This window comes from Triturus cristatus, chromosome 3_1, assembly GCF_964204655.1.
Source record: "Triturus cristatus chromosome 3_1, aTriCri1.1, whole genome shotgun sequence".
Lineage (NCBI taxonomy): Eukaryota > Metazoa > Chordata > Amphibia > Caudata > Salamandridae > Triturus > Triturus cristatus.
The window spans coordinates 608586082-608613986 of NC_140583.1; the positions used below are offsets into that span (position 1 = coordinate 608586082).

A 27905-nucleotide genomic window follows, 5' to 3' on the forward strand; every position below is an offset into this window, starting at 1 on the left:
TGTTCCCATGAGGCACAGGGTCAAGACTGATTTGCATATGGCTGGGTTCAAACCGGAACGGCATGGTGAGCAAAAAAACTATGGATTTAGGCCCAGATCTCTGTACAGGGGTGAATGTATGACATTCTTCTGCATTCTGTCCATCAACTGTTGTTTTTGCATTTGTCACCCCGAGTGGGAAGGGTATGCCCAGACGTGGGTCCCGTGCTCTCCATGCCACTGGAATCAAGCTATCCTGGCTGAAGAGAGGAGAAACGCCGAAACCGGTCCTAGGATGCTTGTTTCTGGTCCAGGGAGGACCTGGCTTGGCAGTTTGGGCTGGACTGTTCCCATGAGGCACAGGGTCAAGACTGATTTGCATATGGCTGGGTTCAAACTTGAACGGCATGGTGAGCAAAAAAACAATGGATTTAGGCCCAGATCTCTGTACTGGGGTAAATGTATGACATTGTTCTGTATTCTGTCCATCAACTGTTGTTCTTGCATTTGTCACCCCGATTGGGAAGGGTATGCCCAGATGTGGGTCCTGTGCTCTCCATGCCACTGGAATAGAGCTAACCTGGCTGAAGAGGGGTGAAACCCCAAAACCGGTCCTAGGGTGCTTGTTTCCAGTCCAGGGAGGACCTGGCTTGGTAGTTTGGGCTGGACTGTTCCTATGAGGCACAGGGTCAAGACTGACTTGCATACGGCTGGGTTCAAACTGGAATGGCATGGTGAGCAAATAAACAATGGATTTAGGCCCAGATCTTTGTACTGGGGTGAATGTATAACATTGTTCTGCATTCTGTACATCAACTGTTGTTTTTGCATTTGTCACCCCGAGTGGGAAAGGTACGCCCAGACGTGGGTCCCGTGCTCTCCATGCCACTGGAATCAAGCTATCCTGGCTGAAGAGGGTTGAAACCCCGAATCCGGTCCTAGGATGCTTGTTTCCAGTCCAGGGAGGACCTGGCTTGGCAGTTCGGGCTGGCCTCTTCCCATGAGGCACAGGGTCAAGACTGATTTGCGTATGGCTGGGTTCAAACTGGAACGGCATGGTGAGCAAAAAAAAGATGGATGTATGCCCAGATCTCTGTACTGCGGTGAATGTATGACATTGTTCTGCATTCTGTCCATCAACTGTTGTTTTTGCATTTGTCACCCCAAGTGGGAAGGGTATGCCCAGACATGGGTCCCGTGCTCTGCATGCCACTGGAATCAAGCTATCCTATCTGAAGAGGGGTGAAACCCCGAAAACGGTCGTAGGATGCTTGTTTCCAGTCCAGGGAGGACCTGGCTTGGCAGTTCGGGCTGGACTGTTGCCATGAGACACAGGGTCAAGACTGATTTGCATAGGGCTGAGTTCAAACTGGAACGGCCTGGTGAGCAAAAAAACGATGGATTTAGGCCCAGATCTCTGTACTGGGGTGAATGTATGACATTGTTCTGCATTCTGTCCATCAACTGTTGTTTTTACATTTGTCACCTCGAGTGGGAAGAGTATGCCCAGACGTGGGTCCCGTGCTCTCCATGCCACTGGAATCAAGCTATCCTGGCTGAAAAGGGGTGGAACCCCGAAACCGGTCCTAGGATGCTTGTTTCCAGTCCAGGGTGACCTGGCTTGGCAGTCCAGTCTGGACTATTCCCATGAGGCACAGGGTCAAGACTGATTTGCATATGGCTGGGTTCAAACTGGAACTGCATGGTGAGCAAAAAACCGATGGATTTAGGCCCAGATCTCTGTACTGGGGTGAATGTATGACATTGTTCTGCATTCTGTCCATCAACTGTTGTTTTTGCATTTGTCACCCCGAGTGGGAACTGTAGGCCCAGATGTGGGTCCCGTGCTCTCCATGCCACTGGAATCAAGCTAAGCTATCCTGGCTGAAGAGGGGTGAAACCCTTAAACCGGTCCTAGGATGCATGTTTCCAGTCCAGGGAGGACCTGGCTTGGCAGTTCGCGTTGGACTGTTCCCATGAGGCACAGGGTCAAGACTGATTTGCATATGGCTGGGTTCAAACTGGAACGGCGTGGTTAGCAAAAAAACAGTGGTTTTAGGCCCAGATCTCTGTACTGGGGTGAATGTATGACATTGTTCTGCATTCTGTCCATCAACTGTTGTTTTTGCATTTGTCACACCGAGTGGGAAGGGTATGCCCATACGTGGGTCCCGTTCTCTCCATGCCACTAGAATCAAGCTATCCTGGCTGAAGAAGGGTGAAACCACAAAACCGGTCCCAGGATGCTTGTTTCCAGTCCAGGGAGGACCTGGCTTGGCAGTTCGGGCTAGAGTGTTCCCATGAGGCGCAGGATCAAACCTGATTTGTATATAGCTGGGTTCAAACTGGAACGGCATGGTGAGCAAAAAAACGATGGATTTAGGCCCAGATCTCTGTACTGAGGTGCATGTATGACATTGTTCTGCATTCTGTCCATCAACTGTTGTTTTTGCATTTGTCACCCCGAGTGGAAGGGTATGCCCAGACGCGGGTCCCGTGCTCTCCATCTCACTGGAATCAAGCTATCCTGGCTGAAGAGGGGTGAAACCCCGAAACCGGTCCTAGGATGCTTGTTTCCAGTCTAGGGAGGACCTGGCTTGGCAGTTCGGGCTGGACTGTTCCACTGAGGCACAGGCTCAAGACTTATTTGCATATGGCTGGGATCAAACTGGAACGGCATGGTGAGCAAAAAAACAATGGATTTAGGCCCAGATCTCTGTACTGGGGTGAATGTATGACATTGTTTTGCATTCTGTCCATCAACTGTTGTTTTTGCATTTGTCACCCCGAGTGGGAAGGGTATGCCCAGACGTAGGTCCCGTTCTCTCCATGCCACTAGAAACAAGCTATCCTGGCTGAAGAGGGGTGAAACCACAAAACCGGTCCTAGCATGCTTGTTTCCAGTCCAGGGAGGACCTGGCTTGGCAGTTCGGGCTAGACTGTTCCCATGAGGCGCAGGATCAAACCTGATTTTCATATGGCTGGGTTCAAACTGGAACGGCATGGTGAGCAAAAATCGATGGATTTAGGCCCAGATCTCTGTACTGAGGTGCATGTATGACATTGTTCTGCATTTTGTCTATCAACTGTTGTATTTGCATTTGTCACCCCGAGTGGAAGGGTATGCCCAGACGTGGGTCCCGTGCTCTCCATGCCACTGCAATCAAGCTATCCTGGCTGAAGAGGGGTGAAACCCCGAAACCGTTCCTAGGATGCTTGTTTCCAGTCCAGGGAGGACCTGACTTGGCAGTTCGGGCTGGACTGTTCCACTGAGGCACAGGCTCAAGACTTATTTGCATATGGCTGGATTCAAACTGGAACGGATGGTGAGCAAAAAAACAATGGATTTAGGCCCAGATCTCTGTACTGGGGTGAATGTATGACATTGTTCTGCATTCTGTCCATCAACTGTTGATTTTGCATATGAATGAATACATCACAACAGCAAAAGTGCTGTTTGCTCCCTTGTGTGCATTTTTTTCATGGGGGGGGGGGGGCAGGAGGTGTTTCTGCACCTCTCTTCTAGGGCTGGGGGCGGACACAAGCGGTGATAAGGGCTTGACTTACAAGGCCACGGACAGCGATACTGGCCAATGGGAGGCATGAGAGGGGAGGGAGACATGATAAAACCCAGAAAAGTTGCAGTGGAGGCTCTCAACTAGAGAGAACCGCGGTGAGGGGAGAGGGCCGGAGAAGTATTGGAATTATAGAACCGGTGAGAGGCCAGGTCGCAGGAGAGCAGAGACGCAGCGCTCTACAAGGAATGAGAGATCGCAGCTTCATCACACAAGAGAGCGCAGCGACCCCTGGTACCAGGTCACAATGATGCCCCTGCAAGGTGACGACCTTCTGTACCCCCAGCGGCCAAGGAGCAGGTCCCTGTTCTGCGAGGGGAAGTTCCTAGAGCTCGACCAAGTCCTAGATGAGTTTAAGAAGCGGGGGTCCGACTGGGGGCATTAAAAATGCAATAGGTCTCGTCTTTGATTAAGTTAAAGCCATTTGCTTTGCTAATGGTATTGTATAGCAAAGCAAATGGCTTTAACTTAATAAAAGGCGAGACGTATTGTATTTTTAATGCTTGTTTACTTAAAACCACGTCCTGTCGGGATTTGCATATCTTGTGTCATTTTATAGCTCTCTCTGTGGCAACAGGCTGCCTCAAGGCGCCCCATTTGGCGCTCAAGATTTGGCACAATCTCTTGTCCTCATTGCAACCACATTGTACACAGTCATTCGCCCTAATATGGGGACTTGCATACCCGCCAGTATACCCTGCTAACGCCTGAACGGGGGCAGCTTGGGAAAGCTCGGCATGTTTCGTATAACAAAGCACTGGCATGTCACCGCAGCAGACATTTTTATCTGCTTTTAATAAAAACACGTACATCGCCATTTCCACGCGGTTAAAACAACAACGTTAGGGAGCCAGGGCCCCATTATATACCCCTCTTAAGGTCATGCTGCCTGTCAATGGGTATAATTATACACAATGAACGCATAAACTAAAAAGAGGCCAGAAATTGCAGGAGCCAAAATCTTCAGTAAAACAATAAACAGGCAGAGTCGCCTTCGGTCAAGACCTTCTGCGTTTATTTTCTGTCTCCGCACATAAGTAGAGATGCCCTATGTTTTCCCTGGCCGAAACATGTGCTAAATCACATAGCTTGCCAAAATATTTCAAAATAGAGTTCTCAAGCTGTTCTAGGTCAGGTGTGAATAATTCATCCAGGCCTAGTGTTTTCTTTGCATTCTGGTACTTGCAGTCATGTGTTCGTGAATATATATATATCTAGAAATATGTGTACCAAAATGTACAGAAAAAACAACTGTCACTCACACATAGCTGCCAATGTTTCAGATTGCTAGGTGTGACATTTTCATAATTTCAGTGTAATTATGAGTGACATTTCAAAAACTGAGTGTCACTTCCTCGCAAGCGAACTCAAGCAATGAAGACGAGGGAAACATAAACGTCAGAAATTACACCCATTTGAGCAACGCGATGGTATTTAAAATCATGTGTTCAAACATGATAATAAAAATAAACCTATGAACATCTCGTAGGGAGAAAAGTAATGAGGTAGACGGGATCTCGCAAGGACAATGGCACTGTGAACATCTCAATGTACAAATTCATGTGAGTGGGCAGGACTTCTTTACATAGGAAGAAGGACCCTTACAACAGAACATGTCAACAAATAATGCTGAATAGGCAATAAAGTAACATCATAAATATGATCATAGTTCTTTTACGCTATAGGTATATCCGCGAATGCCTGAGGCAGGCAGTTCTCCTTCCAAGAACAGCACAGGGAGCGGCGCACATAAGTTTATTTTGCTTTTTGTAGCGAGGACCAGGCCTCATGGACGTCATAGAACTGTGCACGTGCTGCATTCATATAGTAGTGTATTGAAAACAAGCATTTGCAATGCAATTGGTCTCACATTTACGTGAGTTGAGCTATTGGCATTGTAAATGACAATGACCTTTATTTATGTTTTGGTTTTTAAAACATAAATAAAAGGCATTGTCATTTATAATGCCAATAGCTTAAACTTTAGCAAATGTAAGACCTATTGCATTCCAAATGCATATTTGTTAAAGCGCCCCATACCTGCTTACACTTTAATAGTGGCCACGCCCCTTTCTTTAGAGGATCTGTATCTAAAGAAAGGTGCATGGCACCCATTAAAGTAAAAGTGCGGTGTGGGGGGCTTTTACAAAAAAAAAGCATTTGTTTAAGTTGACAAATGTTTTTTTTTGTAAAAGCGCCCCATGCTGTGGTTTCACCTCAATGGTGGCCACGCCCATTTCTTTAGATGCAGCTCGTCTAAAGAAAGGTGCGCAGCTGCCATTAAAGGGAAAGAGCAGTATGGGATATTTTTACAAAAAAAGCATCTGTCTGTCAAGTTGACAAACAAATGGTTTTTTTGTTGTAAAAGTGCCCCATGTCGCGCGTTCACTTTAATGTTGGCCACGGCCCTTCCTTTAAGACACGGCTCGTCTAAATAAAGGTGCAGCTGTCATTAAAGTAAAAGCACGGTGTTGGGGCAATTAAAAAAAAAAAGCTTGTTAATCAGCATAGCGTAGCGTCCATGACCGGGCGCTGCACTGTCATGAAAACAAGGTGAGTTAGGGAGAGCTTGAAGTGCCTGCAAAAGCAGCTAGATTAAAGACATTAAAGAAAATAGTGTTCACAGACTGTAGATAAAACAGACCGTGTAACAACACAAGTAAAAAGTCCAGTCCTCAGAGAGCGCTAGGTGGCGCTAGCCAAGATGGCCGCGCCGAGGTAGAGCTCCGTGCTACCGGACCCCTCGCATCCGTTCTTCCTCCGTTGCTGCCGTCCTGGCTGCCATCCGCTTCCCGCCACCTGCTGCGGAGTTTTGGCCCTACCCCCGCTGCTACTTTGGGCTGCCTCCGTGCCCTGGGGACTGAGTTATACCGCCTGCAGGGGTCACCGCGACGGGGGCGCGCACTCGGCCGGTTCCTCGGCCGGCGGCGCCTGCTACGAGCGCCCGCGGCGCTGCACGAGGGACACAGGCCTCTGTTTGCTGGCGGCTGTCCGGAGGCGGGAGAAGCCCGCGGAGAGGCACCTCGGCCTGTGGCACATCGCGGGTGAGTCGGGGGGGGGGCGACAGCTCCTAAGCGCCTCCCTGGACCTTCCCCGGCCCCGGGGCCCCGATCGGCGGGCGGATCGGCCCGAGTGGTGGGATTTCGTGGGGCTGGGCCCGGATCAGCCATATTGTCGCGCCCTGGCCTGTGGACTGGTGCATCCTCCGGAGGACTGCCTTCCTCTGCCCCCCCCGGCCCTCCTGCTCCGAGCGTGTTGTGGGGCTTTGCTGCTGGCTGTGGAGGCTCGGCCCCCCCCTGGATCCTGTGGGAGGCCCCCGTGCATGGGGCGGTGTCGCGCTCTGGCACCCGCGTCGGCGACCTGACGGGGGGGCGACGCTGGACTGGCTCCGCCCGGTGCCGCTTGCTGGGGGGCTGCTGCTGAGGGGGCCCCTCTGCCCATTGCCCCTCGTCCCCCCTGCCTGGCGAGGTGGCCCACGGGGCTGCGGTGGGCTGGACGGGGGCGCCCTGTGACCTCTGCGTCCCGGGGGCGGGGGCAGTAGCGGTGCTCCGGGCTGTTGGACTGGCCCTGCAGATTGAGGCCGTGGACGGCGTTGTTGCGGCCCGAGTGTCGCGGCTTGCCCGGGGGCCTTCTTCTGGGACTGCCCGCGGCGCGGGACGCGGGGCGGTGCTGGCCCGGCCCCGGCCTCGGAGGGCGAGACGCGTGGATCCACCATGGGCAAAGACAAAGGCCCTAAGCAGCTGGCAGCATCCCACCAAACGAAGATTGACCGCTTTGCGACTCCGGACCCCCCGGGTGCCGGCGGGGGGGAGGCGCCCGCCCCCAACAAGGACTTGGCCACCATCCTGCACGCAATCGATGCCTCTCGCACCTCGCTGGAAGGGATGGTTGGGGAGGTGAAGATAGATGTTGCGCTTCTGAGGCAGGATCTCCGCAACGCCACGGCCCGCATCACGGAGGCCGAATCGCGGATCTCCGCGACGGAGGACGACATCCATCAATTACAGGACCAGGTCCGGGAGCTCACGACCCACTCCAAGGAACTACACAGGCGGGCGGAGGATGCCGAAAATCGCGCCCGCCGCAACAACCTTCGCTTGGTGGGCTTTCCGGAGGGGGTCGAGTCGGGCCGGGCCGACGACTTCCTAGAGGCCTGGTTTAAATCCTGGATGCCGGCGGGCAGCTTGTCAACCTGGTTCGTGGTGGAGAGGGCGCATCGGTCGCTGGCGTCCAAACCTCCGGTGGGGGCCCCCCCACGCCCCTTCATTCTTCGGATCCTTAACTTCAGGGACAGAGATGCCATTCTGCGGGAGGCTCGGGTAAGCGGCAAACTGGCCTATGACAACCACACTATTATGATTTTCCCAGACTACACCCGGGAGGTCCAGGAGCAGCGCCGTTCGTACACGGAGGTGAAGCAGCAGCTGCGCTCCCTGGGCCTTCAATATCAGCTCCAGTTCCCGGCCCGCCTCCGACTTGTCTTTCAGGGTAAGACGATGTTCTTTGATACCCCCAGGGCAGCCTGGACATGGCTTACCGAGGAGCGGCCTCTGCGGCAGCCGGGCGGAGGGCCGCCCGTTGCAGGGCCCGGGAGCCCCGTTGTGGCTGGGTCCCAGCGGCCGCGGCACGGGAAGCGCACCCGCTCCCGGCAGCGGCGAGGTGCTGCAGTCATCAAGGCCCGGTCTGTGAGCGCTTCTGGCAGCCCGATGAGAGACTCCTCCGCCTCTTCGGAAGCCTCTTCCCGGGCGGCCGGGGGATCCCGGCGCCGAGCATCACCTGGGCCGACCGGATCTGCGACCCCCCTCAACACGCACATTGACTCATCAGACCTTTCTCGCAGTCCCGCTATATGACCTTTTTTCTTTGTCTCTTGCAGTTGCGGGGAGGGTAACGGCCTTGCCCGAGGGCGGGGGTGGGGGGCTCCACATTCTTGTGCTCCCCAGTGCCAGCCCAGGTCAGCACATTGTAATCCGTACTTCAGGAGGGGTCCACTACGCTCTTTATACCCGAGCACCTGAGCTTGGGGTCTTGTGACTGTTGGTTCTGTTCGGGCGACAGATGCTTCTGGTTTTGAAGTGTAGGGTGGGGGGTTGGGGTTGGGGGTTTTTTGGGGTTTCTCTTCACGAGACTGTTCTGTTTGGGTTTGCACTGTTACCTACTGAGCCTTTCACACAGCGCTGCGCGGCGCGCGGCGTCGGGTCCCTTCATGCAGCTCCATTTGCACGCTCTACTGCCCCCTCTGCTGCCTCCCGGGTCCAGGGGTGTCCCCCCGGTGCCCCCCGCCTGCCCCCTTCCCGGCGCGCTCCATTCCCACTGCTGCCATGGCTGATTTAGCCCCCAAAGCCCAGGTGCGCATCCTGTCCTGGAACGTGAACGGCCTGCTGGACCGGCTTAAGCGCACTGCTGTCCTCAAATACGCCCAGCGCGCGGGTGCGGACGTGCTCCTGCTTCAAGAAACCCACCTCCTCGGTGAGAACTGTCCCTTTTTGGCGCGCTTCGGATTCGACCGGGTGTGGCACTCCGGGTTCTCGCGTGGGTCGCGGGGGGTTGCGGTCCTCCTGCGCCGTTCCTTCCCTTTTGTGTTGGCCCGAGTGGTACATGACTCCCAGGGGAGGGGGGTTGCGATTAGCGGCACGCTCGAGGGCCGGCCACTCAGCCTCTTGTCCCTTTACGTGCCATCCACGGGGCAGTCGTCGGCCTTATCTCTGACCGCGTCCTGGCTAGCGGCTTTTCCACCTGGTACTGTTGTTCTCGGGGGAGACTTTAATGCCGTCTCGGCCCCGCACCTCGACTCTTCGGGTCCGGTCTCGGACTCCCGCGCGGCGCGAGCGAAGCAGCTGGCCGGGTGGGCGGAGGCACAGGGCCTCTGTGACGTGTGGCGGCTCTGGCACCCACGCACGCGACAGTATACCCACACCTCAGCCGCCCACCACACCCAGGCACGCATCGACGCGATCTTTGTCCCCTCGGCCGACTGTCTGGGTATCCAAGACGTCCGCATCCTTCCCCGGGGGATATCCGACCATTCTCCGATTTTGCTGGGCTTGGGCCCCCCACCTCACGGTGCACGCCAAATGTGGCGTTTCAATGCGTGGTTCCTGCAGGACAAGACGCTCAGTAAGGAAGTGGGGACCGCGCTGGCACTCTACTTTGGCGACAACGACGGATCGGTCTCCTCGGCGGGCACCCTCTGGGAGGCTTGTAAGGCCACGGTTAGGGGGGTTGCTAAGGCACAGGTGGTGAAACACCGCCGGGCGCAGCTGCAGCGGCTCACGGCCTGCGAGGCTCAGGCGCTACGCCTGGAACAATCCGTCTCTCATTCTGGCGACCCGGCCGAGACCCGGCAGCTACGGCTCCTACGCGAGGAGATTCGTCAGCGGTCGCTTGACGCAGCTAAGCTTCTTTGGCAATCCTCGGTGGCGCGGGTATACGGCTGGGGCGACAAAAATGGGGCGCTTCTGCACCGGCTGGCCACTTACCCCAGGGCATCACGCATCATCCCGGCGGTGACCGACTCGGGTGGCGCGCTTCAGTCTTCGTCCGTGGCTATAGCGGACGCTTTCGCTCAGTACTACTCCCAACTCTACCGGGCACGGACATCGGATCTGTCTTTGGCCTCCATGCTCGCCGCTGGTGCCCTAAGCCTTCCCCGGCTGGGGCCGAGTGATTGGGAGAGCCTGGAGGCTCCCATCTCCCCTGAGGAGATCGGAGACGCGATAGGGCGCACGTCCGCCGGGAAGACCCCCGGCCCGGACGGGTTCCCACAGGAGTTTTATGCCACCTACAAGGAGCATTTGGTTCCACGGCTGGGTGCCCTGTACGCGGAGGCGGTTGAGAGAGGCTCCTTCCCCCCGGAGGCCGACATTGCCACAATTGTGGTCCTGCCTAAATCCACTCCGCCGCCCAGTGACAGGTCGGCCTACCGGCCGATCTCTCTGATCAATACCGATATCAAACTATATGCCGCGGTCCTGGCCCAGCGGCTCCGGCCCTTCCTGTCGCGTCTGGTGCACCCGGACCAATGCGGCTTCATGCCGGACCGAGGCACTCGCCACTGCCTCCGCCGCCTCCATGTGGCCCTGGCGCACCGCCACCGCCTATCTCCGTACCTCACTCTCCTGCTGGTGGACTTCGAGAAAGCCTTCGATTCGGTGGGGTGGCCTTACCTGTTCGATGTCTTGGCTCATATGGGTTTCGGTCCCAAGTTTGTTGGGATGGTGCGGGTTCTGTACGCGCGCCCTCGCGCCAGAGTGCTGGTTAATGGGGCGCTGTCTGGGGCGTTCCGGATCGGCCGGGGCACACGGCAGGGGTGCCCGCTCTCACCCATCCTCTTCGCGCTCGCAATGGAGCCCCTTGCCGCCCTCATCAGAGCGGATCCTCTCATTCGGGGATGGGGGTGGCCGGGCCTCGAGGAGGACAGGATCGCCCTCTATGCGGACGACGTCCTGCTGTACCTTGGTGACCCAGCGCGCTCGGGTCCTCGGGCTCTCCACATCTTGGGCCGCTTTGCCCGCGCCTCTGGCCTCTGCCTCAACTCGCACAAGTCGGTCCTCGTGCCTCTTCACCCCTCCCGCGAATGCTTCGATTGGCAGACCACGATTCCCCTCCACCGATTGTCTTTCAAATACTTGGGCATCTGGGTCTCCCTCCTCCCGGAACTGAGCTGGGCACTCAACGTGGCCCCTTTGGTCAAAAAAGCCAAGGCGGACCTCACTCGGTGGCACTCGCTCCCGCTGAACCCGCTGGGGCGCGTGGCGCTCTACAAAATGATGATCCTCCCTCGGTTCCTGTATGTACTGCAGAACACCCCGGTGTCCTTTCCGAGGTTGTGGTTTCGCGAGTTGGACGGGATGGCCACCAGGTTCCTCTGGGGTGGTGGAAGGCCAAGGCTGGCCTTGCCGATCTGCCGCCTCCCCACCTTTGACGGGGGGCTTGGTATGACCAACCTCTACCTTTATTACCTGGCCACCCGGCTTCTGGTCATCCATGACTGGTTCGGGGGGGGCTGGTCCGATCCGGCCTACAGGGTAGAGCTGGAAGCCCTGGGTCTCTCCAGCGTTCAGGACCGCATGTACGGCGCCCCTGTTCCTACCTCCTGCCCCGACATCACTAGGGCGGTTTTCCTGGCTTGGCGGGCAGCGCTCCGCCACACCGGGTGGACCGGGACGTTGACGCGCGCCACCCCTCTCGGGCATGGGACATGGTTGCGGGAGGTTGTGGGGCTGGAGGGCTTCGGACCGTGGGATTTGCTCGGTATCTCCCAGCTGGGGGACGTGTGGCGAGGGGGGCGCATGTGCTCATACTCTGACCTGCAGGCGCGCTTTTCCCTCCACTCATCCCAATTCTACAGGTACCTTCAATTGCGACACGCCATACGGGTACACACCCCGCTGGACATCCGGCTGCCGGACCATAGCCCCCCAGAAGCTCAGGTTCTGATGGGTAACCTAGGAAAGGGAGGCATATCCAGAATATATTGTTCCCTTGTTAACAATACCCCTGTGCCCCAGGAGGGTCTGAAGGAGCGATGGGAGGAATGGGTAGGTCCCTTGGACGAGATCGACTGGCGGGACGCCCTTATGGCCCCCAGGCTGGTGACGGCCTCCGCCAAGCTGAGGCTCATTCAAATCTATTATCTGCATACGGCATACCTTACACCAGCGCGCATGCGCCGTGCGGGTCTTTCCCCTGACGCAGCCTGCCCCCGTTGTAGCTTTGACCAGGCCGACTTCATCCATATGGTATGGTCATGCCCAGAACTGGAGGGGTACTGGCGTAGCATTGAAACTGACTTGACAGATGTCCTGGGGTGGGAGGTGCCGCACGACCCCAAACACATCCTATTGGGTATCACTGATGGCCTGGACGGCACCCGTGCTGAAAAAGTGTTCCTTATGACAGCGCTAATGGTGGCAAAACGGGACATTGCGGCAGCCTGGAAACAGCCGCAGCCGCCCAGCCTGTCCAGGTGGAGCGCGGGAGTGGACTGGTGTGCGGCGCAGGAGCGGACTCTTTACCAAGCTCGGGGCTGCCACAAAAAATATCGTAGGGTGTGGGGGAAATGGTTAGGAAATGTAATGTGATCTGGTGGGGCGGGGCGGGGGGAGGGGTGGTCCGGGAGGGGGGCTGAGAGGGGGAATGATTCCCAGGTGGGACTACTGTATAATGTTGGTCTGAAAGGCTCACTGTTTTTGTTGCAAAAAACAATAAAAACTTGTTTATCAAAAAAAAAAAAGTCCAGTCCTCATGAAAGGTTACAAGTGCAGACAAGGCGTTACTATGGAAGGACTAACAAGTCTATTAACGAATCTGAAGCAACCATTTAGAAAGGACAGTAACAGGAGCCAATTGAAAAGATGGGTGGAGAGTGGGCGGAGCTTCAAGTCCATACCTGAATACAGCATGCCATGCAAAGCAGTGCATGCGCTGCCCAGGCTCGACCTAAAAACTATAATGTGGCCAAACTTTATTAGACAGGTGACATGGGAGACCGTGCTCAATGCTTTAGAGATTTGATTAAAAAAAGCATGCAAGGGTGCAGAATGTCAACCTAATGACAAGGCAATAAACGCAGTAGTTAAATAAATTTTGCACGCACGGGGCACCGTCCTCAAACACCCCCCCCCCCCCAGCCAAGCATGCCTACTTAGAGCTGCTCTCCAAACTTACCAGCTCTCTCTCTGTTGGCTCTGTCTTCTGGTTCCGGGCTTCAGTGGGGCGCTGGAGACAAGCTGGCATCTCCAGTTCCAGGCCTTCTCTAGGCTGTTGGTATTCTATACTTCACCAGATGATACCCTTTCATTTTTCCATGGCTGCACACCCTGGCTGCATTGGAGGAGCGGGAAGAACAACTTTGGGACAGTATGATGCCCCGCCCCCTGTATGAGAAAATCAGCTTCGAGTGTCACAGAGAGGAGATGTGGCCTATTTTTGCTTGTTTCTATGGCTACAGTACAGGAGCCTACCCCTTGGAGATGCAGGGGCAGCGGCATGATGAGGCACCAATTAGGCACAGGCAGCAGTGCAGCAGTGGTTGTAGCTCAAAAACTAAAAAAACAAATTCATAACTGCTGCCGGAAGCACCGCAGCCTGCCTCAGGAGCACCGTAACTTCCTGCCTCCCCGCTTGGCAAATCCGCACCGCTTGTTGCTATTGTGACCCCATGTCACATGAATGAAGAACAGCAAATACAACAGTCAGCTAATGAGTCGCAGCTGAGCACCCCAGGCGCTGACCTGGCCAGCGCATTCTGGCATGATAATGTAACTTGAGTACGTACGGTGTCAGTAATACAGTTTGTCTCTGCCACAACAGTACCAGCCTGGCGAGCATGCGGTCTGTGCTCCCTGCTTCCTCACTGCTACTTAATTAACTTACTATACGTCTGGCGTTCAGGATGACACGGAGGCAGCCCTATAATGCGTGTCTTTGCGTTTTAGTGCGGTGATGCAGACCACCACACTAAAATGCGTTAGTCTAACGCCTGATGCTTGGTACTTGGCAGGACTGCTCACATGTGCCCGGGAACACTAGACTGCTTAGCATATTTTACCAGGCTCAGAAAAATTCTACCACATCTTATCGCTCCTGAAGGCGCTGAACGGTCTTCCTCTTGAAGCCAGAATCCAACTCAAAGTGGCATGTATCATGCACAAAGCGCTACACTCGAATTCCCCTGCATTTCTTGCCCAGAATATCGTTTTTTCTGGAGGAGCCAGAAACTCCCGGTCCACCAGAGACCTTGTGCTCCAACCACCCGATTTCCAAAAGGACCGCACCAAGAATCTGGAACTCACTGCCATCTTACATCAGAAGAATACCTTCTCAGTCAATATTCAACTGTCATTGGAAAGACAAGCCCAAGACAGTATTGCAAGCTCACTTAGCAGTCTCCGTGTGCAGCAGCAGCCAGTTGGCAGTACCGGTGGCCAGCAGTGTTGGACCTGAGGTGCTTGAGTGGCCACTCACAGAACAAGCATTAAAAATGCAATAGGTCTCGCCTTTCATTAAGTTAAAGCCATTTGCTTTGCTATACAATACCATTAGCAAAGCAAATGGTTTTAACTTAATAAAAGGCGAGACCTATTGCATTGTCAATGCTTGTTGATTAGTGCTAAGTCAGCAGCGAATAATGAATTTTCACTGCTACCCGTTGGGAAAACAAGAATTCTAGTATCTTCCCAAATGTGGGAAAGTTATAGGGGGCGCTGTGCCGCCCTGTCCAGTAAACGAAAAGAAAGTGAATGGAAAAAAGCATTCTAGTGGCTTCAAAAGGGTGGGGGGGAGGTGGGGTAGGGGGAAACACGTCTCATCATAAACAGAATCTCTGGAGGATAACAAGGGAGCACACGGATCCAATAGGTCGCTTCTTTCAATTACGTTGCCCAGCCTTCTGGCTTGGCCATTGCTCTTTGGTGGTCTGCATTAACAAAAACAACAAAAATATTTAGTTTGGCGAATTGGATGCACTCAGAAGTCGGGGCAGAGAACGCCGTGGAGTGGAGCTGCGGGTCTGTGCTGAGAGACCCACTTTGTGAGACCCAGCTGCTCTGCAGGCAAAGACGGAAAACACCTGATTGTTTTCCCAAGTAATTGAAAACGCACATAACACTTTTTTTTATAACACTGTAACCAAAGACGCATAGTACTTAGAGGGGCCTAAAAACCAGAGCGAAAAAAAGTAATCTAAGCAACAAAATACAAGAGAGCAGTGAGTGCTGCGGTCTGTACTAAAGAGCATGCTAGGTAGTTCATACCGTATAGCAGTGAGTTGAACATGTGCATACCGTCTGCATAAGAGCCCTGCCCTTGAAAGTAGTGCTTGCTGTCTGTACAGCCGTACATGGCTGCAGCACGTCATCGGTGACAATTTCTGCCAGCCCCGGACTATTTACTGAAAGGTGCACACGTGACCTATGACCATTGTAATGATAATTATTGTATATAGCGCTTGATGCTGCCCTTCTAATTCATATAAGCCTTTAAACAACAGGTGTTAGTAGTAGTTAATGTAATGTTATTCACAGCACCGATTGGCAACTCTCGACTTTATATCGCCGCATTACTTCGCTTATGGAGTTCAGTGCACCGAGGTGTCCTGGCAACCACCCCCTCACCACAACCGTGACATGATCTGACCCTGCTGCGTGTCACACACTAAAGAGGGTTGCAGGAGAGGCCATACATGAAAGGTCACTGCACCGGAGGTGCGCCATGGGGGCAGGTTAGGGGAGGGTCACAGGGCGAACAGGTCACATACCAACCACTTCTGTGTCCGCGCTGACCCGGCCCAGTCACACTTTTCAAGCTACTTCCAATTAGAGTGAGCTAAGCGTGCGCAGGTGAGTCACAGCAGTGGAAGCGGAACCAAAACTACAACTCCCAGAGTGCCTCACTGATTCAATGAAACCCATTACTGGAAGCTTAGGCGCAACTAGTCGCCATATAGATGACCCGAGGGAAGTGTGCACGTGAGGGTGTTGCACACAGTAAATGTCACTTCTACGATAGGCACAAAGGGGAAGTTAGACAGTAAAGGACACTTTTGTGTCATTTCAGGATAGATGCGAAGCAGGGCTTTAAGTGGGATGAAAAAATATAGTGCCGCAGCAGCGCCTCGAGCTTCCTGACACCCACGCACTGACGAGCGCAACTCTGGGAAGTTTGCTTTTGGGTGGGGGGAAGGGAAGGGAGGAGCCGGTACAATTGCCAATGAGGAGCCAGCTTGTAGCATGCCCGCTTTACGGCTGTTGTGAAGACTTTTCTTATCTACTTGTTAAATAAACAAGCAGATAACAAAAGTCTTCACGACAGCCGTGAATCAGGCGAGCCAGTCTGGGTGGGCTGGACCAAAAAGCCAAAGGGAGGCAACGAAAAACCCTCCTTTCCAATGGGAAGCCAGCGTTTACCATAAACGCTGACGCTACCCAATCGACATGAGGGGCGGGGCTAGAGTCCCCTTCTCGAAACTGACTTGTTGACTATAGCTCTCGCAGGCGAGGAGCGCATGCGCGCTCCAACACCAGGCGAGACCTAAAAAGGAAGCTAAAACCTTCCTAATGGGCAAAATCCTACCATAAATCTCATTTACTGCACACACAGCACAGCAGCACTGCTTTATGTTATCCGCTAGATCCTTGATTGTTCTTGTTGATTGTTCTTGTTGCTCTTTGTTTTTGTAATGACCTGTTACTCCCACAAATGTAAAATCGAGATATCTCTGCATAGTGCTCACATGTTCGCCACTCTGAATATTGTAAATATGCTGTTATTCCCCAAGTGTTTTAACTTCTGTCTATCCCTACCTATGATACTGTCTACTTCAAACTTGTATACAACATGTTATCCCTGCAAAGCGCTCCGATACCCTAAAGGGTCACGTTCGCGCTCTACAAAACTCTGAATAAATAAAATAAATATAAATAATATTTTAAGTTTCAAACCTCTTGGTGGTGTATTTCTCGAAAAAAGTGCTTGCCCCATCACAGTAGAAGCACTTTAATCAGAAATGTAATGCCAGGTAGTCTCCCATGTCAAGGCAGCCCAAGTGGCATTGTTTTTGTTTCACAGAAATAAGCCTGCAGTTTTCTCTCTGCTTGTGAGGGCCATTTTCTGTGCCAGTACTCCAACACCTACAATGGCAGTCCTAATCCTGCAAAAATATACATCAGAAAAATCCGTCTGAGATAAGGCGGGGCTTTACAACGTACGCAGAGCAGCAGCCTCAGGACAAATGAGATTCTGGTCAAGGTTTCAGGTGTCAGAGCCACATGAGACTCAACCATCAAAAACCCGGTAGTTTGTCTGACTTAAATAGGTGCTTAACTTCAAAGTTTTGAAATGAAGTGAGGCCCACCTATGTACGAGGGATGTGTGTAGGGCTGGGACGTGCTCCTGCTCTACTAAACTTTAAACGACTGCATTAGTCTACCGCTCATTGTTGGCTGCTGAACTATGAACACTGTAAGACCTATTCACGAATGCCATTTAAGCTCACAACTCTGACTTTGGTGAGTCTATGTCAGCCAAGGCTATGATATCTGAACAAAATAAATGTTCTTTTGGGATGGAATTTTCATAAAGCTTTTGTAATGATTTTACTCGAGCCCTCTCTGATGTAAATCTGGTGAGAAATTGTTGCTAGAACTAAAACTAGGAAAATATCCAATGTCAGGTATTTTTGAAATTCATGTAATGCTTTAGTCAGGGTCCTGCTGCTACATGACCTTGAGTGGTGTATATACAACACACACACACATACATTTCCACTGTGTAAGTATAGTTAGTTTCCATAGGAAGAGCCTTTTTTGTTTCTCTAATAACTTCTGTGCACTTTTGACAAATTTGTTCAAAGCATTACAACAAAAAAGATATTCCACTTCATCTAGCTCCGTCGTGGAAAGTTTTACATTGATCAGTGAAGAGGAGGGGAGGGAGATGGAAAAATGATTAGTCCTAAAACATTGATTTCCCATGTTAATTCACAAGGGACATTTGGTTCTCTGATACAGAAAAACCGCTGAAAGGAGTTAGAACAAATTTGGCAAAAAGTTGGAACTTTACTCAAAAAGTGGGCTTTTTAATGATTTGGTTTAACCCATTTAGTTTTTATCAAGAAATTAGCATTTACATGAAGGCTTTGTTGGGCATTACAGGATTAACCAAAAAATAAAATAAAAATAGGGCTTTCTGATTGGTTGAGGGAGCTTTTTCTCCCACTGGCCATTTCCATACCAGTGCTGGTACTGTGATACAGAGGAGTCTGATTGGCTGACTGCAACTGGGAAAAAATGCTCCACTTCCAATGACAGGACTTGGTCCCTTTGTCCTTCTCCTGTTGGGCATTTTAGTACTGCGGTACCGGTGCCAGGACTTTGATATTGAGGAATTTGATTGACTGGCCACATCTGTGAACAAAATGTTCCAGCTGCCATGGCAGAACTTGGACCTCTGGTCTTTCAAAGGAACACCCTGAACTCTAGGCGCTTGAGAGGGGATTGAAAGGAACCCATCCAGAGAAAAAATAAAAAAACATGTATTTTGGCCCTTGAGTACAGCAGTACTCTTGCGAAATCCATTGTGCAGCCCTTCTGTGAGTTACTGTAGTACTTCTGCAAGAGCTGCTGTACACACATTCACCCCATGCATCTTCCCTAAGGAAGCCTGCACAATACTGTGGTACCATGGAGCAGAAGCTTGCATGGCACGTACGGCAGGAATACTGCAGTACTCGAAAAGAATGACAGAAAAGGAGAAGAGAATGCAGGTTGGAAGCACATGGCTGATGGACGTGTGCAGATGGCGTAGACAGGTGGGTGGCCATGCCAAAGGCCGGGCTCTGCAGCCAAACCCCATGCTGTACGACCAAAGGCACTACGGAAGTTGGGCACTGATGGGGGGGTTGGGCACAGGTCTTGGATGAAGGCTCTGAGGCCATCCCCGCTGAGCATGGCCAGAGGACGTGTACAACAGGTGCTGAAGGTATGTGATGGGTTAGACACAAGGCCTAGTACTCTGGCCAACCGCCACTGTGCATGGCTGAAGGCCAGCAGCTGGACACCGACTGGGGAGTTGTGTGAAGAGTCTGGTCTTGGTCAACCGACTGCTATGCACGGTTGAAAACCGAGCTAAGCAGAGGGATTGCTGCCCGCAGGGGGCTTGGGTGCAGAGACTTGCCAGAGGCCATGCGCAGTCAGGGGTTTGGATGCCTGTGCTGGGATTAGGCACAGAAGGAGGTTGGGCAGACACGGTGGGTTTGGGTACAGGGGTGAACGGATGCCAGGCCATGTAGCCAACTCCCTGCTGCACATTGTCAAAGTACCCTCTTATCAGGGGCACTGGATGCAGTTTGGTCAAGGGGGTTGGGCAGTTGCTCAAGTTTGAATGTGAGCAACAAAAACAACTGAAATTCACAAAGGTTGCAGTGATGTTATAGTTGGGTAGGCTAACAAGATCTTAGCTTACGTTAAAAAAATAGAAATTCAGTGAAAAAAACAAAGACTAAAGTGACAGTTAGGGTGGGAATGAGATCAAAACTGATATTTAAAAAACAAAAAAACACTGAAATTCACAAGTTATTGTTTACTTCAACAATATGTGTTTTCTGCTCTCAAACTGTATTCCTAACTACATTAAAAAAAAAAAAAAAAAATCTCTTCTTTTTTCTTTTTACTAAAGGCAGTCAAACTGTATAGTCCAATATTTTGCTTACTGTTATTAATTTCCCCTTTCCCGGTTTCAAAAGAAACATTACGTAATGCTAACTGCTCAAAAAAGATATCATTTAAAAAATACATAGTAGGAAACATTTGTAATATATTCTTATTTTGCCATATCAGGGTTCTGGCTACATATACCCTCGTGGTTTATGTCACAAGAAACTCTTGATGGCAATATACATATATATATTTAAAAACCTCAGGCCCCTACATCTAATGAACACATACATTTGTATTTGTTTGCCTAAGTTTCCTAATGACTAATGCAGTGTGAATTCGTATAATTTTACTTACCCAGGGTATATGTATACTCATTTTACACAACAATTAGAAGTTTATTTGTATTTCCCAAATCTGTAATCCACAACACTTTTATCTTCAAAGTTTTTTGGGGGCTGTCTGTTCGCGTCCATCAAAATTCATAACCTCGTGGAATAAAATGTTTCAATATACTTGCAGCACAAGTATTATAACTCAACTCTGCAACATATGCCAGAAAAAGAAATATAACCCCAGTTGTACAAAAAATTACATGATTGCTTCATGGAGGTCATTTAGGGCTCACCAGGGGTCGCAGCTGCGACACCTAGCTACCCTTTTGCGACCCCTGGCACTGCCTTTGCGACCGCTTGCCTCAGAAGTGGAAAATCAGTGCCAGGAAAAACAGGGGCAGCTGGTACTTATGGATGTTGGTTGGGCCTCCAGTTTCCTTGAATTCTGTCAATTTGTTTATTACATTAAGAGTGAATAATGACATATTATTCACTCGTAGTGTAATAAAGAATGGAATGCAATTAGCTGGAATATGATCCTCCCTGGCAGCTGCGGTAAGTAAAAAATGCTTTAAAATGTATGTTGCGTGTGTGTTTGTGGCTGAGTGTGTTTATGTGTGATAGAATGTATGTATGTGTGTGAATGTATAAGAAGGTGTAAGTGAGTGAAATAGCGTGTAGTCACTTCCGCTACCTCAGCCATCTTGGTGAATTGAAGTTCACAGGTAATCAAAAAACTCTGTGAAATATAGATAAATAATAAAAGGAGTTCTACTCATGCAATTATTATTGTGTAATAAAATGAATGCATAGTCCTAAAAATAGTATTGAATGTAATTCATGTTGTATGGAAAAGTGATTTCCGTGCCATCTCTGCAGCACATATAGCTAGTCTCAGAAGAAAGTCTGCACATGTAACATTTTTGTGTATATTTATTTTCAAATTAAAATCATACTCGAATAATTTAGTTTCAGCCTTTGCAATTTGTGCTGGCTTTATAGAACACTCAGACGCACAAGCATTTCAATCCAATAGGGATTATTACTTATTCTTGTAAGCGTAATATTGACCTTATTCGCCAGCTAGAACCATGATCCACTTGTGAAAATGATCCTTCTAAAGTGACTGATTGCGAGTGCTCCGGATTGGGTATCTATATTTCCTGCACCTGGTAAAATCCGATCCCTCCGGGTCTGGAACTACCGGATGTGGGTAAACGCACATATAACACGATTCTGTCAGTAACATAGAGAATGTTATGCAGATTTTGTAGCATTTGGCATCAAAACCCACATGTGCAGGCCTCTTCAGGCCATTTTTCCCAGTAGAATTTGGCAGGTTAGAACTGAAAAAAATACCTGGTGAGCAATGCTTTGGAATTGGGAATTACATAAAAACGTTAAATTCCGAACCATGCACCGCAAGTAGTTTACGCAGGGATCGGAAGATAAGAGGCCACTCGTAATAAGTAAGATTTTTGTGGCCATGGGCCTAATTTTTTGAACAACTTTGAATTTTATTAACTATTTTCTGCTCAATGTCAATATATATATATATATATATATATATATATATATATATATATTCACTGAAAAAACCATAGGTTTCACACACGTTATAGTTAGGAATTAGCATTTAAAAAACCTTGCAAATTCAGTGAAAAAACCATAGGTTTCACACATGTTATAGTTAGCTGGACATTTCACTCGTAAAAAAACAATTAAATTCCCCCGTTATAGTTAGTGCAGGCAACTATAACTCACGTGACCGCAATCCTCTGCTGATGACATATGTGTCTTTATGAAAAAAAAATATTTGTAATATATGTATAGCTAAAATTTAATGGAAGAAGACATGGGCAAATAAGTGTCTAAATACAGTATTAGCATCAGCAGAAGATTGCGGTCGCGTGAGTTATAGTTGCCTGCACTAACTATAACGGGGGAATTTCATTGGTTTTTTACGAGGGAAATGCCCAGCTAACTATAACATGTGTGAAACCTATGGTTTTTTAAGTGAATTTGCAAGGTTTTTTAAATGCTAATTCCCAACTATAACGTGTGTGAAACCTATGGTTTTTTCAGTGAATATATATGTGTGTGACCCTTAAAAGATAGAGCCTCTGCTCCCAACTAGGGCCTTCAAGTATATTTTTTATTGTAACCAAAATACAGTGCTCCGTACTCCCTTCTGAAGGGTGGGCGCGTACTCTATTCTCTGGGTGGCTCGCTCAAGGAGACTCAAAAGCACACAGCACCACTTACTTATGACCAAGTTCATGGGCAATGGTGAAAGCCAGATTCAATCCGTTGTCTTCCGCAAGGACGCACTTCCTTTTTGCACTGCACACGCCACCAAGGTAGGCAATTCCTAGCAGGAAATAAGAGAAAGGTAACATGAATACAAAATATGGCGATTTGGCAATAATAATTTAAAAGAAGAGGCACAGTAAAAAAAGAAGACCCACAGTTTTGGCTCATTACCTCTGCAGCATAGCTTTAACAGATGTTAACTTGAACCTTTCACTGTCAAAGCAACCAACCCGTGCCAAAGTTGCTTGTAATGGCGAGAATATGGGCCTGATCTAGGAAAACATTTTCAGCTGTATTTAGGATTGCAGCCTAAAATGTGCTAATGTATGCCTCTGAGGAATTCACAGAAGCACTGCTTACAGGTGTAAAGAGCTTTACTACTGTGCAATTCTCTGCCACCAGTACGTGGAATTAAACATTAGTAGGCCCATGCTAAAGTGGGAAGTGAGCAGAAAAAGTTGTGATTTGCCATACAAGTTTGAGAACACCCACTTGTTGACCTCCTTCCCATCCTGAACATGGTGATGGTTACTCTAACAAAGGGTGGGAAAGGGAGCAGATCACTTCCAGATTTGGAGGGGATGCAGATAACCCCTCCCCACGGAGAAAAATGTTTTTCGCATGGAGAAATCAAAAAATGTGAATTTGTAAACAAGGCCGCATTTCGAAAGCATTAATTGTACGCTTACATACAATTTATGCACTGGGAGAACTCAAAGTAGTAGTATCTAAAACTACACCTGGTGGTCCTCCACAGGCATACTACTGGAAATGTTTATGAATTGCAGAAAAGTTTAAAAGTACAGTCCAACCTAAATGTAAACCCTCCCTTTTGTACATTTAGTCCTTATTCTAATGAGGCCTTATAGCAAACGAGATGATAATCAAAAGACTACATTATTCATTTATATTTTAAGATTTTGTAAAGAAAATCAACGAAAGTAAAATTAAACTTTGAGAAGCTTTGTATCAGAGTGAACCTGATTCACAAATATTTTCAATGAGTAGGTGGGACTTACTCCTGACTTGCGTGTAGATTTCCAGGAGTAAGTCTCACCCACTCACAGTGAAGAACTTGGTTATCGCCTTTGGGATCATTGGGGGACTTCCCAACCGGCCATTGTACCTTGAAGTTAAAGATAGTGGCTGAGAGCGCAATCTAACAGGAAAGCTATTCCTCATCATGGCTTTTCACACAGTTTCAGACTTACCTCACCTGCGGTTGTCACCTAATACCCTGGGCAGAGACTCCTAAAACATGATTTGGCACGGTATGCAAAGACAAGAGTGCATGTTTTTAGACATAAAGATTGTCGATAGCAGTATGCACGGTTTTGGAGGGGTCCTAACGTTGCACACAAAAGTCCCCCATGACGCTTGTCTCCTCTGCGCTATGCTACTGCAACATTCTCTCTGGAGAGTTTCACCTACAGACTGACAGGAGGTCAGCACACTTTAAGTAGGTAGCTGCTATGATACATATTAGCACAATGAAGGGTGCACAAAGTTAAATGTATCTGAAGTGAGTGGGAGAGCATTAGGATACAATACAATACATTTCAAAAGCGCGCGGCTTCCTTGCAAGGTGTCCAGGCGCTAGCAGAAGGATCGCAACCATGTTCCAAAAAACTCCACTAAGTGACGCGGAGCAGAGTTTTTTCTCCCGTGCACTCGCCATTGGCGAGCACAAGTGAGAAAAATCACGCTCTAGATCTCATCCTGGTGAGATTTCGCAACACGGTGGTCGTGACAGTTCACGAACGCTAGTGTTGAGAAATCTGCCGCTTGCATTGAGGAAGCTTCCGCTTGAGGAGAATATCTATCCGAGCAGTAGAAAGAAGCAGGTCTGTCTGGCGAGACATAGAGTGCCGTTTGCGGTGATTTTACAGTGTAGGACAAACTCCCAGAGCTAAAAATCAGCGCGGCAGCGCTACTTACCACACTCTGCCGCTCGCGGAACTCCGCTGAGCGTGGCTGAAATTTTTCAACACTTTGCGGAGTTCCTCATAGCATAACTCTGTGAACTCCGCCCAGGCCTAGTCAGAACACAAGAACCAGAGTTAGGAAGTAATTAAAGATGAGCTGAAGAGAAGCGTTTTCAGTCCTTTTCTATAAGTCATTTCAGAAGGACGGCTTTTCAGAGGCAGTGCATTTCAAAGTCTGGCCGTCAAGAAAGCAAAGGAACAGCCTCCTCTTCTGGCCTTATATATGTGGGGAATTTGGAACAGTTTGAGGTTGTTAGAACGCAATGAGCGAGCCTGAAAGGACAAATTAAACTGGCACCTACGATAAGGAGGTCCCTTTTGGTTGAAGATTCTAAAGACATGAGTGAGGGCCTTGAACTGGATCCTTCTGTTGATCGGTAGCCAATGAAGCTGGCGCAAATGACTTGACATTGAAACTCAGGAAGGGATTTTAAGGATCAAACGGGCAGCAGCATTTTTAATAATTTGGAGCCGCTGGATAAGAAAAATAGGAAGCCCGAAGTACAAACTGTTAGAGTAATCCAGTTTGAAGGTGATCAAAGCATGCACAACTGTTTTTTGGTGTTCCAAGGGAATAAGGTGCAGCATACGTCTCAAGCATCTCAGGGTCAGAAGACAAGGACCAGACAATACTTTAATCTGAGGATCTAAGGTGAGCGCCGAATCAAATTTGACTCCAAGGTTCCTTACCACCGGGGAGGGGCAAGGGGGAGAGCCCATCTCTGATGGCCACCGGAGGTTATGATCTGGCATATATTTAGCACCAAAAATAAGAATCTCAGTTTTGTTTGAGTTCAATTTTAAAAAACTGGTATTCATCCAGTGCAATACAGATCTGAGGCAGGACTTGAAAGAACTCAGAGATGAGGGAGTGTTTTCATGAAAGGCCAGGAGAAGTTGAGTGTCGCCGGCATAGGAAACTATTCTCACTCCCAAGGACTCAACAATATTGGCCAGAGGTTATATATATATATTAAAAGGGGTAGGGCTAAGAACCAAACCCTGAGGAATTCTGCAATCAAAAGGTTTTGTTGCAGAGGTGAAAGGGGGGAGAAAAACTGTCTTTGTATGGTTGCTGATGAAAGATTTAAACCATAAAAGGGTGTGATCAGCCATACACATCATTTCCAGCCTATCAAGCAAAATAGCATGACAGACCATATCAAACACAGCAGAAAGATCCAACAGCATTACTATAATCGGGGAGTTTAAATCAAGATTAGCTTTGATATATTCAGAGACTTCAAGAACAGCGGTCTCAGTGATATACCCAAAGTGAAAATCTGATTTGCGAATCATGAATGGTTTCATAATGGCCGACGGATAGGAGCTCCGTCCAAGAGCTCCCGGGCGAGGGATCGCCTTTTTGGCGATATTCCTGGAATTTGCCCTCCTTTGATCCTCCTCCACCCAGGGATTTGTATGCTATTATTTGCTGAGTTTCTCCATGAAGACTTGATCGCTGAATTCGAAGCAACTCAACAACAAAAACAATGATTCTATCTCAGCATTCGGATTCCCAGCATAATGGCCGATTGCCCGGTTGAGCTGCGCAATGCAGCTGAAAGGAGATGAGCTCGGGATTCACCCTTTGGGTTTTTATCCTTTGGCTATCACCTACCTTCCGGTCTTGGCCACTATTGCTCTGCATCCCGCCATGGCTTCTTCTCACTGGCATGTTTTCACTTGGTTTTCCTTCCAGACGGTGGCCCCTCGCGTCTTCCCGCCGCAGCTGCCGTGGTCTCTGTGATCATTTCTCCCTGTTGAAGCGGGGAGAGAGCTTTGGGTTCCAGTCTTCTGCCTTCTCTTCCCATTCTTGCGGTCCAAGAGTCGGGATAGCCTTTCATCCATGGGGGAGTCGTTTTGAGTCTGGGGTCTCTTCCCTACTCTTGAATGGCCGAGGTGTTGTGGGACTGGCGATCACTAACGGACTCCTCCTTCATGGAAGCTGGATGTTTTTCGACAGGTTTTTCCCCGCTTGCTGCCTGCCTTGTTCTTGATGTTGCTTTCGGTGGCATGGTCTTTGTCTAGCGCCGGACCGCTAAATCTTACTCTTGCTCACCAATCACCTTTTGTTCTGTTTCCTGTCGATGAAGATGGTTGGTTCGAGGTGGCCATCTTTACCTCCCTTGATGGCCTCTCGGTGGTCTGCTTGTCTTCGGCTCTGTGAGAGATACCGTCCCGCTGAGTTGCTGTGTCACCTCCACAAACCATCCAGTGGGTGTTTACACCAACCTCTTTTTGGACTGCCTTCGCTTATTGCCCGGTGGTGATGGGCTGGATCCGGGTGTGCCCTGGTTGGTATAGGTCTGCCGAACTTAATCATTTTCCTTCTGCCGTCTGCCTGGTTCCTGTCTCCCGCTGCTCCTTGTGGAGTTTGCCTATGTTCATCCCTCTCTCCGCTTTCACCTCCCAAATATTTTACATTGATGTGATTATTTACTTTTATGTTTATTGTGTAACTATTCACGTTCTCAACCTATGTAAAGCGCTCTGATACCTCCAGGTCTAGCCAGTGCTATATAAAACTCCAAATAAATAAATTAGATGGTTTTCTTCCCAAAAATATGTAAGCTGTCTATTAAAACATTTTTGCCCAGTTTTGCCATAATGGGAAGAAGCGAGATGGACCTAAGAATAAGATTACTCAGAATATTGGGATAAGCAGAGGGCTTCTTGAGTAGAGGGAGTAAGAGTGCCTGCTTCCACCCAGAGGGAACAACTGCCTGAGCAAGGGAATCATTAAGTAGGCTGTTCATATTGGGATTTACAGCTGAAACTGCCAATTTCAGAAAGGCTGGGGGGGGGGCAGGGGTCAAGTGGAATTACATTTGACAAGTTCCTTGGAAGATTCTTCAAGGCAGATGGGGACAAAACAGGACAGTAAGGGAGCAGAAGAGGAAAGGGATGGGAAACTCAGAGAAGTGGAAGAAGGTTTTGGAAAAAGATCATAAATAGCTTGAATCCTATTATGAAAAAAATTAGAGAGACCTTTGCAAAGCTCCATCGAGGGAGTATGAGTATTTTTAGTCGCCGTAGGTGAGAGAAAGGTACTAACCTCCTTAAACAGTATATGCCAAGGAACACTGAGATTTAATAATTCAATTGTATAATAGTATGAGTTGGGGAAAGCAGGGAGATGTGGTCAGAGGTGGACTGACCTATAGGGACACAGGCAGATTTCCACAGAGGCCGGGACCTCTGGAAGGCCTTCAGCTCTCCGCCTGATATTGCACTGCCTCCGCCAGATCTTCCCAGCTTTAGACCGAGAGGCCTGCCTTTGGACAAGCCTGAGAATGGCGAGGCCTAGTCCCACTTTCGGCTCCTGAGGAGCATCCATGGCAGGAGGCACCCATCCTGGCGCTTCTGCGGAGCTACTTCGAGCTCCTTCGGAGTCAGGCACAGTTTCAATGGTTGGAAATACCACCGAGGCTCTGATCCAATGTGTGCCTCTGGCGGACAGTAGCAAGAACAAGCACCTGGACGCAGCCATTTCTCATTAAGAATGAGCCACAGCGCTGAAGTACCGCTATTTCTTCACACTGAAGGCTGCCTCTTTGCGTT

At 49.7% G+C, this 27905-nt stretch overlaps 1 protein-coding gene across 2 annotated transcripts in view; it reads right to left on the bottom strand.

The window, feature by feature from the left end:
• ADAMTS17 (ADAM metallopeptidase with thrombospondin type 1 motif 17) overlaps positions 1 to 27905 on the bottom strand; it is a 957220-nt gene that overhangs the window by 534910 nt on the left and 394405 nt on the right. For both annotated transcript variants that reach the window (XM_085644533.1, XM_085644532.1), the window contains exon 8: positions 22309 to 22414. In XM_085644533.1, the coding sequence (XP_085500659.1) occupies positions 22309 to 22414 (106 nt within the window). The remainder of the gene's footprint in view (positions 1 to 22308; positions 22415 to 27905) is intronic.